Source organism: Coloeus monedula (assembly GCF_965178545.1).
Source record: "Coloeus monedula genome assembly, chromosome: 2".
NCBI classification, from domain to species: Eukaryota; Metazoa; Chordata; class Aves; order Passeriformes; family Corvidae; genus Coloeus; species Coloeus monedula.
This window is the reverse complement of record NC_138782.1, coordinates 90,717,134-90,733,594: the sequence shown is the minus strand read 5'-3', so window position 1 is coordinate 90,733,594 and position 16,461 is coordinate 90,717,134. Positions and strand designations below refer to the sequence as shown.

The following is a 16,461-nucleotide window of genomic DNA, read 5'->3' as shown; positions in this document are numbered from 1 at the left end:
GAGGGGAATATGGTAGAAATGGAGAAAAAACTTAAAATGAAGGTATTAAGAAGAATGAGATAAAAACAGCAGGGAAGGAACAAGTTCTAAAATAATAATAATAAAATCCCCAAACCAGGAAAGGAGAGAAAAAATAAAAAATACAAAGTTAAAATAGTCAATCTCATCAATAAAATACCAGAGCATCAGGCAGAACAAAAGCAAAATGGTGTGAAGTCATTTTGATTTATGACATGAGAAGTAAAAAAAAGAACAAAATAGAGAGACGAGCACCACAGGAATTTCTTCTTTATCCTATTTCCACATTGCATTTATTTTCAGGCATTCTGTATCTCAGATTTTTATCCCTCCTATTCCTCATTTCATTCTTCAATAAGCTGTGGAGACAGCTCTTGCCAATTTTGTGACTCTCAGGGAAATGAAGTCTAGCCCTATAACAACCCTCTATTTCTTTCACTTGAGTGAGTAGGTCTCAGAGTCCTCTGACTTCAGAAATTGATGCAACTTATTGTCGGGTTACCATGCAGAAGTGGGGGTAGAATCAGGCAGAGTTTATTGTAGTAACTGAAGATGTGAAGAACTGAAATTTTAGTTAGTATTATAAAGTGAAGCATATATTGCAGGCTTTATATTATAATTGTCTATTTTACAAGTGTTACATTTTCCCCAAAAGCATTCAGAAACACAAAGCAAGTGATCTTAGTTGATTGAGTAAATACATATGCAGGCTGCCCTATAAAAAAAAGGGAGAAGCAGGGCACAATAATTTGTCAGAATACTTTTAAAGTGAGATCTTTGAAGTTATGTTTGCGCCGTGTGTTGATGTATTAAATTTTCTAGCATGTTTTAAAGATTTAAAAATTCCCATATTAAATTCACTTTTTCATGAAAATTTTCTGGCTTTATGTTAGCTCATGTTATGGACTAGCAGCCAACAATCTTCTATTCAGAAACTGGAGTGTTTTCCAGTTATATACACATAAAAGGCATTTGAAATCAAAAACATCTATCCACATTCCACCTTTATATCTCTCATATAATCTCTGAGGGCCAAAAAAGATTTTTCTTTACTTTTGTTCTGGGAAAAAAATCCTCCTCAGGCTAAGATCTTGTATGTCAAACGTCATCTCAGAGTGAATTATAAACTGCTGATAATAAGACTTTATATTAATGGAAGCATGGTTATAGCCCTCACTATAATAGGGTATCTCTGGTTTCAATTATGCTTTGCACAATGCAATATATCTTTAGGAGTATCTGATGTAATTAATCAGATAGTGGTGTAATGCAGAATAGAATAAGGAGAAAACCAGGCATTTGTCGTTTTACAGACATGGAAAGGGATTTTATTAGTCTTTTAGTAGGAGCAGCTCTTTCCTGGTGCCAACGGCTTAGTGTGTGCTGGTGTATGGAAATTATTCTTCAAAATTCTATTTTTGTCCCTCAGCAGAGTTTAAAGTTGTTCTGGAATTACACAGAGAAGCTATACATGATTGGCACAAAGTAAAATTGATTTAAAATAAATTACTACAGCAATTTATTTTGGCTCTGGCATGAAGGGTAGGGGTTTTTTCCTACATAAAATGGGTTTTATCAATTAAGATTAAAGAGCCATAGAAACCAGAGATGGAAAAATTCTTGTTAGGTCATCTTTTCTATCAGTGCAAGAACACTTTCTACAATCTATTTCTCTAAAACACAGTCAAACTTCACTTTCAAGACTAGAGTGAAGGGCTTCCACTGTTTCTCTTAGCAATTATTGCATAGTTACATAAACATACTTTTTTCCCAATACCAATTCTGATTTTGTTTCTGGGTTTTTCCCATACCAGTTTTGTTTATCAGTGTTTATATCCTTCTAAGGTTTCTGTATAAGCTTCTGTGTTTGCTTCTTCCAGATACAGTGTTAAACAAATCTGCATCACTCTTTTATCCTTTCCTCCTAAAAGTACTTTTTGCTGCTACTCTCCTCTGAAATTTCCCCAGTTTACAGGCATGATCTGGCTTCTTGAAGAGTAGAGCACCAATGCAGAACTGTCACTGGAGCTGCACGAAGAGGTCTATCACACCCTTGCCTGCTTAAATTGATCTCTTTTTCTGTAGCATTTGTAATTGTACATGGATTGCAGTTCACTGCTTACCCATACCCCTCATTTTCTTTCAGAGTTATGCCAGCTAACTTCCTGACACTGACTAATTGCATGGATCTTCAGTTTTTTATACTGTTTTGGGGCTCTTCGGCTTGGAGAACAGTGAGGAGTGAATAGGAAACGATTATTTGTATCTCCTATAACACCAAAAAGAGGAACATCAAATGAAATGTCAAAGGGATGAACAAAATAATTTCCTTTGTCATATTTTACATATTGAAATTGTGGAATTCACTACCCCAGCACATTTCCCAACACAAGGAAATTCTTAAACTACTGAAGACTTAGGGAGGGTGTTGCAGTAGAAATGTCATTTTATACTTGCCCTTGTCTATATCATTCCTGAAACATCATAGCAGAACCTGGTCAAATACAAAATATTAAATGAGGCAAACCATAGATAATATCCTTTACAGTTATTTATTACTTATATTAACATTAATACTCAAGTGAATCTCCATCTGATCCTTGGAAAAAATCCACCAACTTCTATTGTAACTCTTATGTTGCTAAAATAATTCTCAGTTTTGCAGGTGCATAAAGGGAACAGCTTTTTGAAAAGAAACATATTGGTGTGACCAGTCCAGCAGCTCATTTGACACAAGGAAATTTCCCCCCTTACTCCACTCAGTTGCCTTTTGCTAGTTTAATGTGTAGAATGAGCTAGATGGTTGATTTCTGAAAGCATTTAGGTTATGTGTGGAAAACTCCATTTTCCTCAGCCAAAAGAGACACAACAAACTTCATATGAGAAAAAAAGAATAAATGCAGTCTCAATTAATGTAATTATTTTCATGGCTGTTATATATCATACAGAAACTAGAAGAACAATTGAGTAAAATGTCAACTTCCAACTGAGACTAAAGGAAAACTCCTTCATCCTTATAAGTTTCCCAGTAATTTCATGCTTCTGAGTATGTTCCCTCTCTCAAAAAATAACACTGCAGTCATTTCAGGACAATGATGTAGCAGCCAGGAGGACCTGATCATGTACCTAGTGGTGTTAGTGACAATATTGCAAATAACTTTCAGTGATTCAGGATCACATTCATAACAAGCATCCTTTGGTTTTCAAAACTTGCAGATCTTTGCTGCTCCCTTGGCAGTTACATGCATTTTGTGTCTTAAGAGAATATGCTCAGGCAGCACTCGTGGTGTATTTCATTGTATGCAGCCATGGAAAAAAGTGAAGCACAAGCACAGAGCAGATGTTCTTTACTATATAAGTTTAAAATAAATGTTTCTGTGATAGATTCTTGTTAAGCCCTAGAAAAATCCTCACTGAGAAAAACCTGTGGTATATGACCTGTTTGGTTATAACTGGTGTGAACTAACAGCAAAATTGCAATCCTTGCCTCTCTCTGACAGTAGCACAACGGAATATTTTGCAGTCTGTTAGATATATATTTTCACCATGTAAGCAGTGATAGAGTTGTCTGGGTGCAAAACCTAATAATCCAGCTATGCCAGGAATATTTTCACTGCAGTCAAGCATACTTAAAGCAAAATACAAATGTTTCAATTTTACAAACCACAGTTCCTAGAAAACTGCACATTTCTTCCAGAATTTGCTTTATTTTTACTTAGGATTCAATGGTATCAGGTTTATTACTGAACTCTAGCTTAAAAATAGCTTTTTCAAACATTTTTGAAAGCTACTCCTGTAAACTACACCTCTTTGTACGTTTCCCCTTTTGTAACCACTGAGCCTTTTCAGTGGTAGATGTGGTCTAGTTGTACCTTAAAAGTAGACCATTCCTAATCACAAATGCATAGATTTTCTTTAAATCAAGCCTTGATGATTAAAGATACCTTCTCCAAAGCTTGTTTTGTTGGTTGTTTTAACTTAGACTGTTCTTTTATAGAGCCTCAGAGCCCTTTAGGCATCAGAGTGTTGACAGTGTTGCAATAATATTCCTTATATTATTATGGATTGGAGCATTAAAATTTTACTACAAAACCAGACAACATGTCACAAAGTGGTATAATCAAGGGCTCAAAGACAAAACATCTTCACTTTTTACAGCTGGAAGACTTGTAAAGTCATTCCTTTCAATTTCAGGAAAACAAAGCAGCTTACTAAAACCTGCAGATTTGTTAAACCAAGTAAAATCAAAATCAGAAACATTATTCCTCTTGACTTAATGGTTTGATTCTTCTTCACTGAAGAAATTAAGTGCAGTGTGAAAAGGTTCCTTCGCCACAACTTAAAGCCATCATACCTTATCATATAAGTTAGGGTTATACTTCAGCAACAAGCCTTTTTGGGTTTGGGAGTACTCTTTCCTTCTTTAGCCCTCCTTCCTGAAGATGAATGTATCTTTTATTTTCATTCTCAAGTTTTTTGCATTCTTTTCAGCTCTCTCAACCTATCTTCTTCTTTCTACATCTCTTTAATCTATTGCAAGACATTTAATTCCCAACTTTAAAAGAAAAAATATATTTTTATCCCTTCTTTTTAATAGTTCTGCTTCTTTTCAATATAATTTGACTTTATAATTGGTTTCTTTTGGTATCTAAAAAATTCTGTGCTAAATTATTTGTGACATGTCTAAGCAATCATATTCTGTTGCATTTTATACAAGTGATTACTTCACTAGTAAATCATTCTTGCTTTATATCAGATGCTTTGAATCAGATTTGTCATAAGTTTAAAACAAAGTCATTGCTTTCTCCATTCAGATTGTCATTGCAAACAAACAAGCTGAAACTATGGCTTCGGCTTGATTTTGCTGTCATTTATTCCATTAAAATCAATGGAGTTGTACCAATGTAAGCCTGATGTAGGAATCAATTTCTGTAAACCTATAAAAATCTAAAACATAGATATGTATAGGTACCTGTGTAAAAATGTATAAATATGATGATAATTTTCAAATACCACAGAAAGTATAGAAATAGATATATTTTATACACCAACAGGTTCAATTGCATGCAAATAACATGCACATTATGCATCCCAGTGAAATGAAGTCTGGTTTATTTCAGAGAAAATATGTTGATACTGGTCTAATAAACTATGCAAAGTCATACATTAATCTTAAATTATCAAGATAAAATCTATATCTTCCTACAGAATACCTAATATATACCTGATAGGAGAACAAGAATGTTATTTAGACTCATTAATATGAATTGAATAGTCCCCTTGTTAATAAAACCTCTTTTTTCTTTTTTTTTACTGCTTAATAGAGAAGAAAATCACGTTATTCGGACCTTGACTTTGAAGTAAGTTTTACTGAATTATTCCTGATTATTAAAAGTATTTTCCTAAAAGTAAATGTGAAGTGTTCATTTTAGCAGATTTTAGCCTTCTGGCATAGTAGATGCAATAGGGTTGTTCAATTGGTACTGTACAGAACATGATGAACAATTCATTAAAACTACTTTGGTGCAACTTGTTTGCAAAATATTCTGAGATCAAACTGTCATATTGCAGTATTAACCATCATGATTTCAGTTTTTAAATTCTTTGCCTCTTCATTTTCATCTGGGTTTGGTTTTTTTGGTTTTTTTTTTCTTTCTTTTTGGCTGGCTATCTACTTATTGAAAAATAAGTATAGGACAGGCGACATCATTGCAGAAGGTTGCTCTGTTCAAGAGATTTTCAATAATTTCTTTTAATCTTTCTTCAATACTACTTTACAGAAGTACAAGTTTCACATCCAAGTAGTGATTATGAATGTGTCAAATTTCAAATGGTGAAGTGCTACAAGTGTCAAAGCGTATGGATCACATGCTATATAAAAAACTAAGTTCATGTAAGGTTCTTTAGGATGGATATCCACAATTTCCGACTTAGATCCTGCTGAGTGAGGTTTAGTTGTGTTCATTAATGACCATTTTGTTCTATCTCGGTCAATATGATTAAGTCTCCTAGAGATTTGTTTGCGGGTTTTTTCTCTGATTTCTACCAGAAGGAATACAGCAGTTAGTTTTCAAGGGGCTGTTCATAATTTGGGGTTTTCACAATAATTTGGGGTTGTCTATTCATGCATAGAAATAGCTTGATATAATTCATTACGAGTGTCTCCAAAGAAACTGAACAATTATATTTGTATGGAACCTATAGATCTTGGGCTAAAATTTGAAAGCCCGTGATCAGCACATATCAATCATAATGCCAAAAATTCCCCTGTTTGCAATTACCCTAAATATGCTTTAGGATAAATGCATAGAAAAGAAGAAGAAAAACATTAAACAATAACAAATTTGTGATGAGCAAGCAACTCTAAAATTAAATTAAATCAGAAGTTTTATAACTAGATTGATACAAGAATTCTAAACTTTACTGGATTTTTTTATTGAAAAGAAATATCGTGCTGTTCACAATGAGAGCATTCTCTGTGGCAACAGATACTAAAACATTCTTCCTGTCACTCAGGAATATAATCCAACACCAAATAAACACCAATGCAGTACACATTCTGATCTCAAGAAACACAATTCACATTACATATTTTCTCTTGATTCACATGGTTTCACAGACTCACAGAATGGGTCATGTTGGAAGAGACCACAGTGGGTCATGTGGTCCAACTTCCCTGCTCAACAGGGTCATCCTAGAGTACATGGCACAGGATTGCGTCCAGGCATTTCTTGAATATCTCCAGTCAGGGAGACTCTACAACCTCCCTGGTCAATCTGTTCCAGTGCTCAGTCACCTGCACAGCAAAGAAATTCTTCCTCATATTCGGGTGGAACTTCTTGTGCATCAGTTTCTGCCCATTTTCTCTTGTCCTATTGCTTGGCACCACCAAGAAGAGCCTGGAAACCTCTTCAACACCACTGTTTATATACTTACAGACAGTGATAAGGTCCACTCTCAGTTGTCTGTTTTCAAGGCTGAACAGGCCCAATTCCCTCAATCTTTCCTCATAAGAGAGGTTCTCCAATCCCTTAATCATATTTGTTGCCTGCCACTGGACTCACTCCAGGAGCTCCATGTCTCTCTTTTACTGAGGAGCCCTGAACTGGACACAACACTCCAGATGTGGCCTCACCAGGGCTGAGTAGAGGGGCAGGATCACCTCCTTCTCCCTGCTATCAGTGCTCTTCCTAAGGTACCCCAGGACACCATTGGCCTTTTGGCCACTGCTGGCTCATGGAGAGCTTGTTGTCCACTAGGACACCCAGGGCCTTCTCTGCAGGCCTTCTCTTTCCAGCAGGTCAGTGCCCTGCCTCTCCTGGTGCAGGGAACTATTCTTCCCCAGGTGCAGGACCCTGCACTTTCCTCTGTTGAGTTTCAGACAGTTCTTCTCTGCCCCTCTCTATAACCTGTCCTGGTCCTTCTGAAGGGAAGCATAGCCATCTGGGGTATCAGCCGCTCCTCCCAGCTTTGTATTGTTGTTTATTTACACCTTTGTCTTAACTTGTTTGCAATATTGCTGTTCCATGGCCTAAGATTTTTAGAATTACAATTACAATGCAGGAAAATATATTTTTTAATAGCAAGGAAAGGATGGGGCCACTGGGAGTGACTGCTGAGGAACTGAGACCAACAGCAATACTGTGCCAGTTGCTACTGTGTTTTACAAATATTGATGCAGACTAAACCCATCTCACCTCCCAGCTTTAAGATCCATCTGATTAAGTCTGTGGGCTTTCCTGTATCTTTACACATAGCATGGCTGTCTGTCTAAGGTAAAATAAAATTAAAAAGCCAAAAAGTGTTGAGATAGTGTGGCATGGCCAAAATGCTTCTCTTTGGATACCCCAAAGCAGTTTCGCTGCAAAATAGAACACAGTCTGGTGGTAAGATTGAGCCAAAGGGATTGAACATACTACTTAAATGTTTAACACTTTCTTTGCTTTGTCTGTGACCAGTGCCAGCTGGCACTCCCTGAGACAATGACCTTCCACATTTCTGAGGATGCAAAATCACAGAATGACATGGATGTGGTTCTGAAGATAACAAATGTTAAGTATGCAGTGTGGACAAGGCTGGGACAAGTTTGGCTACCTCTGTCCTTGTCCTTTTAACACTCTCTCAGCAGTCTCTACACCCTCAACCTTTCACACATGTCTCTATATACATACAAGACAAATACTCAGGCTATGTCTATCTTACTAAATTAGACATTTGAGGGAATATTCCTAGGTGCCAAAATACCAGCTTTTATATGGATTAATTTTTAGAAAGACCTTCACTATTTTAGTCTGGCCTTGTCTCTCCAAAAAGTTCTTGAGTGTCATTAGGGACTCAACTCAATCAGGCTACCATTCACAACAGACAATTTGGTTTTAGACTTTTTATTTGGGAAACTAAGAGAATTTAATAGAATTTAGTATTCATGGAGAACATTCCATGTTAGATGTTGCCAGAGAACAGTCTCAGACATGTTTGACTTATTAGTATAGAGTCATGGTTCCATACTTAAGAAGAAAAGAAGAAAAGAAGAAAAGAAGAAAAGACTGTTCTAGTGTCTTCCAATGGAACATTCACCTTAATATAAATAATATGAAGAAAAAACATGCATAAAAATAAACTTGAGAAAGGCCATTTTTCTCCAAGAGCCCCAGAAGAAACTCAAAGCCAGCTGCTATGTAATGTGAACACAGCCAGACTAAGACTACACAATACCACAGAATACTCTGTCTCTGTTATCCTCAATACATGCAGGAGTACAGACGTAGTTTTAAGGGCCTTTGCAATGGATTATAAATAATGAAAGTCCTGTGACTGCATGGGTTCTGTTACAGAAAACTTGTGTCTCAGTGAAAGAAAAGGGAGAGAGAAAAAGATGACATCAAAATTGGCAAGCACTTATAGATCTCAAGCTGGTTAGGGGGGTTGGATCTCAAAACTGGACACCTGTATCTTGTTTTCCTTTTTAAATAATTTACCATTACATTCTTAAAATATCCCTTCATGTAGGAAAAAAGAAAAAAAACCACAGAGTGTCACAAACAGGGCTTAGTCTGTCATCAGGAAGTATTTCTGCTGCATAATATACTGTCCACAGATTTTGTAAAACACTGACTAATCTAGTTGAACTTTGAAGTTTGCTAAATGAACAGTCAACATGAAACAACTTTACATCTCTTTTCTTGCTATTAATAAAGATAAGTTTGGACTCATTCATGCAGTTTGATGTCCAAAACACGAGCAAAATTATTGGTCTGGACATTTTGGATCCTTGCTGCCACAGGCTGTGCTAACCCCAGCTAAGTGCCCTCCAACTGCTGTCATTTTTTCTCTAGAGCTGGACAGGTAGCTTTTTTATTGAGTCTCAGCACTAACAGTTAGCTGTCAGATCAAATAAAATTCATTCTAATTATGTTGAACAGAAATACAGATGCTGTAGAAATTCCCAGGAGGGCTTTATAATAGGTGTATGCTGGCAATTACAAAACATACGAGGGAGCTAAACAGTACTATTGGCATGCGTTTTAGGATTGAAGATCACAATTACCTTTAAATTCTATGAGAGAGTCTGACTTTTGGATTTCCCCACTAACCCCACTCTCTCATTTCTATAAGCCACTCATTGGATCTACTCTGTTAACAACGTTTATGCCAAATAATTCAGAGAAGTGCCTTATTACCCTGATCCCCAGGATTCAAGTCATCTCTAGCTCTGAGGGAGAGCAGGGATACACAGGACAAGTGTGAATACCAGACTGTCTTCTTTCCACAGATCAGTAGACTTTTACCAACAAAAATGCTGAATTGACCACTGATTGCTGGAGCTGCATTCTTTCAGAATTTCATCTGCCATAGCTATTTATTATAATACCATTATAACTCACAAAAGTTTAAAATCATTCTCTTACTAACCTGAAGACATCTCTTGAAAGCAAAGGTAAAAAAAAAATATGCCTACAGGGAAAAATTCTTTCCTGTTCCCAAGTTTGGCAAATGATCATACCTATAACATCTTGAAAACACAGCATGTTTCCATTAGAGGACTGAGAAGGCATTCCCCATCTGTTCTTTTAACTTAGCTGCTTTGTACAGTATTTGAGAGAGAACATTTTTAACTGTGACAATGTAGAAAATCTCCAAGGCAAATTAAATGACCTTGTAGCGATGATGATGATGATGATGATGATGATGATGATGATGATGATATAGTTATTTATAAGATTGACTACAAATCATAGAATCACAAAATAGCCTAGGTTGAAAGGGGCCTTAGAGATCATCAAGAGCCAAGCCCCAGCCACTGGCAGGAACACCTTCCACTGGACCAGGTTGAGCCTCATCCAACCTGGCCTTTAACACTTCCAGGAATGGGGCATCCACAACTTCTCTAGTCTGTTCCAGTGTCTCATCACCCTCATCATAGAAGTTTTTTTCTATATCTAATCTAAACCTACCCTGTTTCAGCTTAAAGACACCACCACTTGTCCTATCACTATATGTTACTGTAAAAAGTCCTTCTCCAGCTTTCTTGTAGGCCCCCTTAGGTACTGCAAGGCTGCTGTAAGATCTCCCTGAAGCCTTTTCATCTCCAGGCTGAACAGCCCCAACTCTCTCAGTCTGAATTCATATGAGAGGTCCTCCAGCCTGCTGATCACCTTTGTCACCCTCCACTACACTCACTCCAACAGGTCTATATCGATCTTATGTTGGGAACCCCAAAGCTGAATACAGTACTCCAGGTGGGGTGTCATGAAATATTCATGAGTATATTTGTCTTGAATTAGAGTTCAGCTAAAGCCCTATCATAAATAAAAAAGGAAACTGGATACAGAGTTATGTTTGAAGTTCTCCCCATCTTGATGACAGCCATGCACACTCTGAATCCTTTTCTGTGAGTAGGTGGTCATCAGAGTAAGGTGTAGTCTTTTCAAAACACACTCTCTATCTGACTTAAGAGTGGGGGTAGAAATGTGGAAGGGGTGTCGATTCAGCTTGACCCCCTTTAGGGTATGGGGCACAGGAGTTATGGAACCTGCAGGAGACACCCCAAGAAGATGTGTGTCTGGAGCCTGGTGGGTGACTCTGGTGCTTCTGGCAGGGATGCCACATCAATGGGCAACTGCGCAGCTGCACCTAAAGAAAGAAGGGCAGCACAAGTTCAGTTTCCATCCTTTTCAGATCCTGATGCTACCGCAGTCATTCTAGTATTAGTTGTCAAGATCTCCAGCTTTGTATTGTTAAAAGTTATTAATTCTAATATTAATAATGGGGTGTTGTCCACATTGCCCATTTAATAGAGGAAACAGAATAACACCCTACAATACTTTGTAGGTTTTTTTCTCGTAAAAGAGAAAGAGTTACCCAACAGAGCATATTTTCTAGAAAGAAGATAAGATGGTGCTTTCTAACCAAGAATTTAAAAGAAATCTAGAACTTGAGAGTTAAAGTTGGAAATTTAAGTTACTGCACCTTCAGTTCAGATTGTTCTTTATAAGCAATAGGGAGGGGGTGGGTGTCAGTGGGTAGGAATTATGGAATGGAAGCTAGGAAAACACAAAGTAACCAAAAGATCCATAGGTACATGTTCATACCAGTCATGCTGCTATTAAGAATAAAATGTAAAGACTTTTTTTTCTGGCTGACTTCCCAGTGCAAGTGTTTTATTTCTCCTCCCACCTGCTTCTCCTCAGGAATAATGTAATGAACTGAGTAAGACATTTGCATTATTCATATTTGCTATTTAATCACATCTTGGGTACATGATTAAGGAAAATATATCAGAAAGTAGCATTCTCTATATTCCCAGCCTTCTACTAAAAAGTTTCCAAATGGAGATACTTGTTTCACAGCCTCATGCTATTTCCTGGTCTTTAGAGCTAGTGTTTTAACCCACCAAAAATGTTTTATTCCCATGACCATGTCTCCTTATTTCAGACAATAATAATCTTTGAAGTAGAACCTTTCTTTTTTATATTTATATATATGAAAATTGCCATATACTCCTGTCTACCATCGCAGTAATATCTTAAAAGAATCCCTAGGAAGACACTTAAGTGAAACTCCCCTCACAAATTTAGATCAGCTATGGCTAGTTAAATTACCTTTTGTGAGGAGTTTATTACCAAATACTGCAAAAGGTTTTCCCTTATTCACCCCACAACTCAAGTTAATAGATCTTTAATTGCTGATGTCCCATCTCTCTCTGGTGAAACATGTTGCCAAACTCCTTTTCTCAGAAAGGAACAAGTTCTCAAGATACTGTGTGGCTGTATTAAGACTAATATGGTTCTTACAGCATGGCAGTAGAAATGCCTGGCCAAAAGAGCAGCCACGTTTCATGAAATCTCTAAAGACATAATGCAAACGAAAAATAAAGATGGCATTGATAAAGGAATATTGAGAGTCAGGTATTGCCAGTCTGTTTTAAAAGGTATTAACCTAGGCTTGGCAGGAGCGTTACTTGATGGAAAGGGTCACAGTCAGGCACCACACATGTAAGTTTGCAGGGTTTCACTCACAACTCCAGGGAAAATCAGGCTTGACAATTAGTAGACTTGCACAAAGACCTGTGTCCTGCACCTCTTCTATCAGCATTCCTGGCTGCTGCCCTGGCTGTAATTCAAGTTCAAGCAGTTACAAAAGCTTAAGAGAAAGCCGAGCCCATCCACTGTTGGACTGAGGTGAAGCATCTTCAGACCCTCCCACCCCCAGACCATCCAGACCACAGAACTAAGAGACTGGTCAAACAGTAAGCAGCCTTCAGCTTTGCTCCAGAGGCTGCCCTGAATCCATAACTGAGCATGAATTCCTTTGAAAACAGCTCTGATGGGCATAGTTTACAATCTAGGCTTGAAAACAGGCTTCACTCTCCAAGTATCTGCCCAGGCAGATAAATAGCTGAGGCCATGAGAATTGTGGGGGCTCTTTGGGGTCTCCCCCTCTTCCACAGGAGTGCCATATAATTAGTTTCTGTGGAAGAGTGCCCTCGGCATGGGCTAGAAGGAGGGTGGTTTCCAATTTATTTGTACATGAAATAAGAAAGCAAGTAAAATTGAAAAAATGTGCTTCTTTTCCTAATATGAATGCAGTTCAATATGAATGCATTTTATTATTTGAATGACAAGAAGACGTCTAAGTAAAAAGACATAGCATTTGGGGATTTTCCATTTTGAGCCAAGATTTCCGAGTTCAGCGTTCTCATAAAAATTATTCCAACAGGGACCATTACAAAGTGCTGTTGCTTTCCTGTAGAAATTAAAATATAAGCATCCATGCTGAAAAGAGAAATTCTAGAAAATATTCTTGATGTGCAAGAGAAATACTCTTCTGAGAAATTGCCATTACTTTCAGGATACTTCCAAGCTAGTGGTCCCTAATTTCAGCAACTTGATAAATGTAGAGTTAAAACAGTCTCTTGTACACAGGAGGATCATTAAACGCAGCAGAGAGAAGGGCCAGGGCAATTCACTTCCATTGGTCAAATCTATAGGGAAAAGATGGCCCTGCCAAATTCAATTTACTTTATTATGTTGGAAAAACGAATGCTTCTCTTAAAAAAAAACCTAGACGCAATTATAAATATAAGCAAGTATATTCCGTTTTGCAGAAGGTCATGCATACAAGAAAGAGGCATATGGAATTGTTTCAAGAGTTAAATCAGAAATTTCAGACTCTGGACAGATTTCGGGATGTACCAAAATCAGGCAGTATGGTAAGTGTCCTTCTATTATATTTAAAATATGGTGGATCCTAAACAACAAGGAAACAAGAGCCCTTTGACTTCAGTACATTTCCCAAGAAGACCTCACCTTTAGGTACCTCAGAAATGAGAACAAAAGCTATTTTCAGTAATCCAACCTATGATGAGACTCATTACGTTCCACAATTAGACCATAACTAACTCACTAACATCATTGTAGATGACAAGTAATTGAACTGTAGGGAACGCATTTCAAATCTGTATGTGCCTACTGTGTCTAAGGGGCTTTATATAGAGAAAGCAGCTCACTGATATAATTTGACCAATAGGGCTTTTCCTCTAGCTAGGCAAGGGATAATAAATTAGATACTTACAAACAAGTCCAGATAGATTTACCTATATATGCAATGGTCCAGAAAGCACATGAAATCTCTGTAATGCCATGTCTTTTCCATAATAGGTTTATAAATATTTACCATGGGAAAAGCAAAAATTAAATCATCCTGAGTTGAGGCTGCTATCATCATGATTCAAATTTATCCACACACACTCATATGCACATGCATAACACCCTGACTACATCTGATAATGAGAGCAAGGAAATAGTTGATTCTGCCTAATTAAAACAGCTAATTTAGTCTGACATATTTTTTATCGGTAATATTTTGATTATAAATAATTTTATATAATTTTATAATGTGAAAATTGTATATTAAATGGAATTGAGCTAGAATCATTGTATTGTATAACTTTTTCAGAAGAGCTGCTCTCAGACATGAAGAAGAGGTATTAAGCAGATGTGAGGCCAATGGATTTACATCATTTACATCATCTTAATCCAGCAGAAATTTAGCCCTGATTCTTTGATGAACCTTTATCTGTGATATGTGTTATTTTGTATCAAGTTCTCACTCACTCCCCCTTTTGAGATCAGCTGACATGTAAAGTTTTCATTTGTCTCCCTACTTGAGATTTGCTATTCACATAAAGCTTGAATTAATTAAAAATCTCAAAGGGAATCTCAGTGGAAGAGTTGTGTTTACTCTGTTTCACGTCGGTGCTGTGCTTTTGAAAGCTCTGCTAATAAAAGCTGCCTAGAGGAATGGTCTGTTTGTGAGACAGTCAGAGAGTGATCCAGGTACCTAAATATAGGCATCTCAGGCTATTTTAGACAGAGGTCTTGGTTTACAGCACAGTATAGGCAGTGACGATACAGGACTCAAAGGAGATCTGCACCTCTCATGAAAGATAGTTGGAGATCAACCAGAAAGTCTAACAGCCTCTTAGATGGTGCAAAAATATTGGATTTTAGCAACTAAATCCCACCCATCATGCCACAGCAGAAATCTCTAATTAAATTGGTCCATAAAGTCTTTACCTTATAAAACCTAGCATTAAAAAAAAAAAAAATCATTCAGTAGAAAATAACCACCTTTCAGTCTGTTAATCCTAATATACATGAGCTCATCAGCCTGTAAGGCAAGGTGGCTCTCACAGCATTTTCAAGGTTTCTGTCGTTCTGCCGTGCACCTGCCGCAATTCAAAATCCAGCTGGCAGTCTCTATTTTAAATCACTCCATATTTCAGGCAACAAACTCTTCTCAGTTACCTTCCTTTCTCTTCTCCCTCTTTTCTACACTCTTCTCCCACTTTTCTCCCACTGTTAGAAAGATGTCTATCGGTACTGGATCTCTCAGCCCATTCCTCACGTATATTGGTTCTTGTGAAAGAAAGGGCTTCGCTGGCAGCTCAGGTGAGGAGCCTGCCAAAGTGTTGATTGCTCTCAAAGAAAGAGTCTCAGCGGTGCCGAGCACCCGCCAGCCTGGCTCCCTGCAAAGCCATTTCCCCTCTCAAGCTTCTGTCTCTCGTGAGAGCACGTCAGCAATCAGCCTTATAAATGGAAAATGCTTTATTTCATCTTTGATTTTAATTCTTCTTTGTTTGGTCTTCAGGAGAACTCAGGACCGAGCAAGGCTCCATGGGACAGTTTCAAAACCACAGGTGACTACCAACACTATACAACGATAAATGTATTAGACACAGAGGCAAAAGATGCTTTAGAACTCAGACCAGCAGAATGGGAGAAGTGTCTGAACTTGCCTTTAGACGTGCAAGAAGGTGACTTTCAAACAGAAGTTTAACAAAAGCGAACTGAACAAAACAGAAACAAAGTAAAAATAATTCATTGCACTGACAGTAAAAAGACTTCGGGAATCCTGACGATCCTGACACTCCTGTCTGAACATTGCAACTCCTTTATGTCAGGCTCTTCCTGTGCCAAATGTCAGTGGTTTTTTCGTACAGTATATTCCCACTAGTGTGGCTAGTGGAGAACCAGGTGTACAATTCTTACCATCGTGTGTTGTAAGTACCCGTGGAATGGATTTGTAAGGTAATCTTTATAGATAAACCTCAAGCAACGATTCATGTTGTAACAGCTTCATTTGGTTTAGTTTTCAAAAAACTTCACCATGAAGCACAATGTATATATTTATGCAGTTTTTAAAGTTTATAACAGTCTGTTTGGCCATTACTACACTTTTTACTTTATAATATAAAAGCAAAGTTTTTGTCATTAAATGAATGTCTGTTGAGCTACATTCTTCATTGCTTTAAATGCAATAAAGTAATAATCTCACTTTTATATGAATAATATATTTCACATCTTTATTATTGCAGTTTTCTCTGGAAAGCTCAGAATAGCTTTCTCTGCTGCAGCTGTGTATAAAATATTTAAAATGTTG

General features: G+C 37.3%; 1 protein-coding gene across 1 annotated transcript in view; it reads left to right on the top strand.

The window, feature by feature from the left end:
• ADGRB3 (adhesion G protein-coupled receptor B3) overlaps window positions 1–15,858 on the top strand; it is a gene marked incomplete at both ends in the record, with an annotated part of 447,304 nt that extends 431,446 nt beyond the window's left edge. Inside the window, 3 exons of the mRNA XM_082302615.1 lie at window positions 5,343–5,378; window positions 13,625–13,729; window positions 15,670–15,858. Coding sequence (XP_082158741.1) covers window positions 5,343–5,378; window positions 13,625–13,729; window positions 15,670–15,858 — 330 coding nt within the window. The remainder of the gene's footprint in view (window positions 1–5,342; window positions 5,379–13,624; window positions 13,730–15,669) is intronic.
• Window positions 15,859–16,461: the final 603 nt, after the last annotated feature.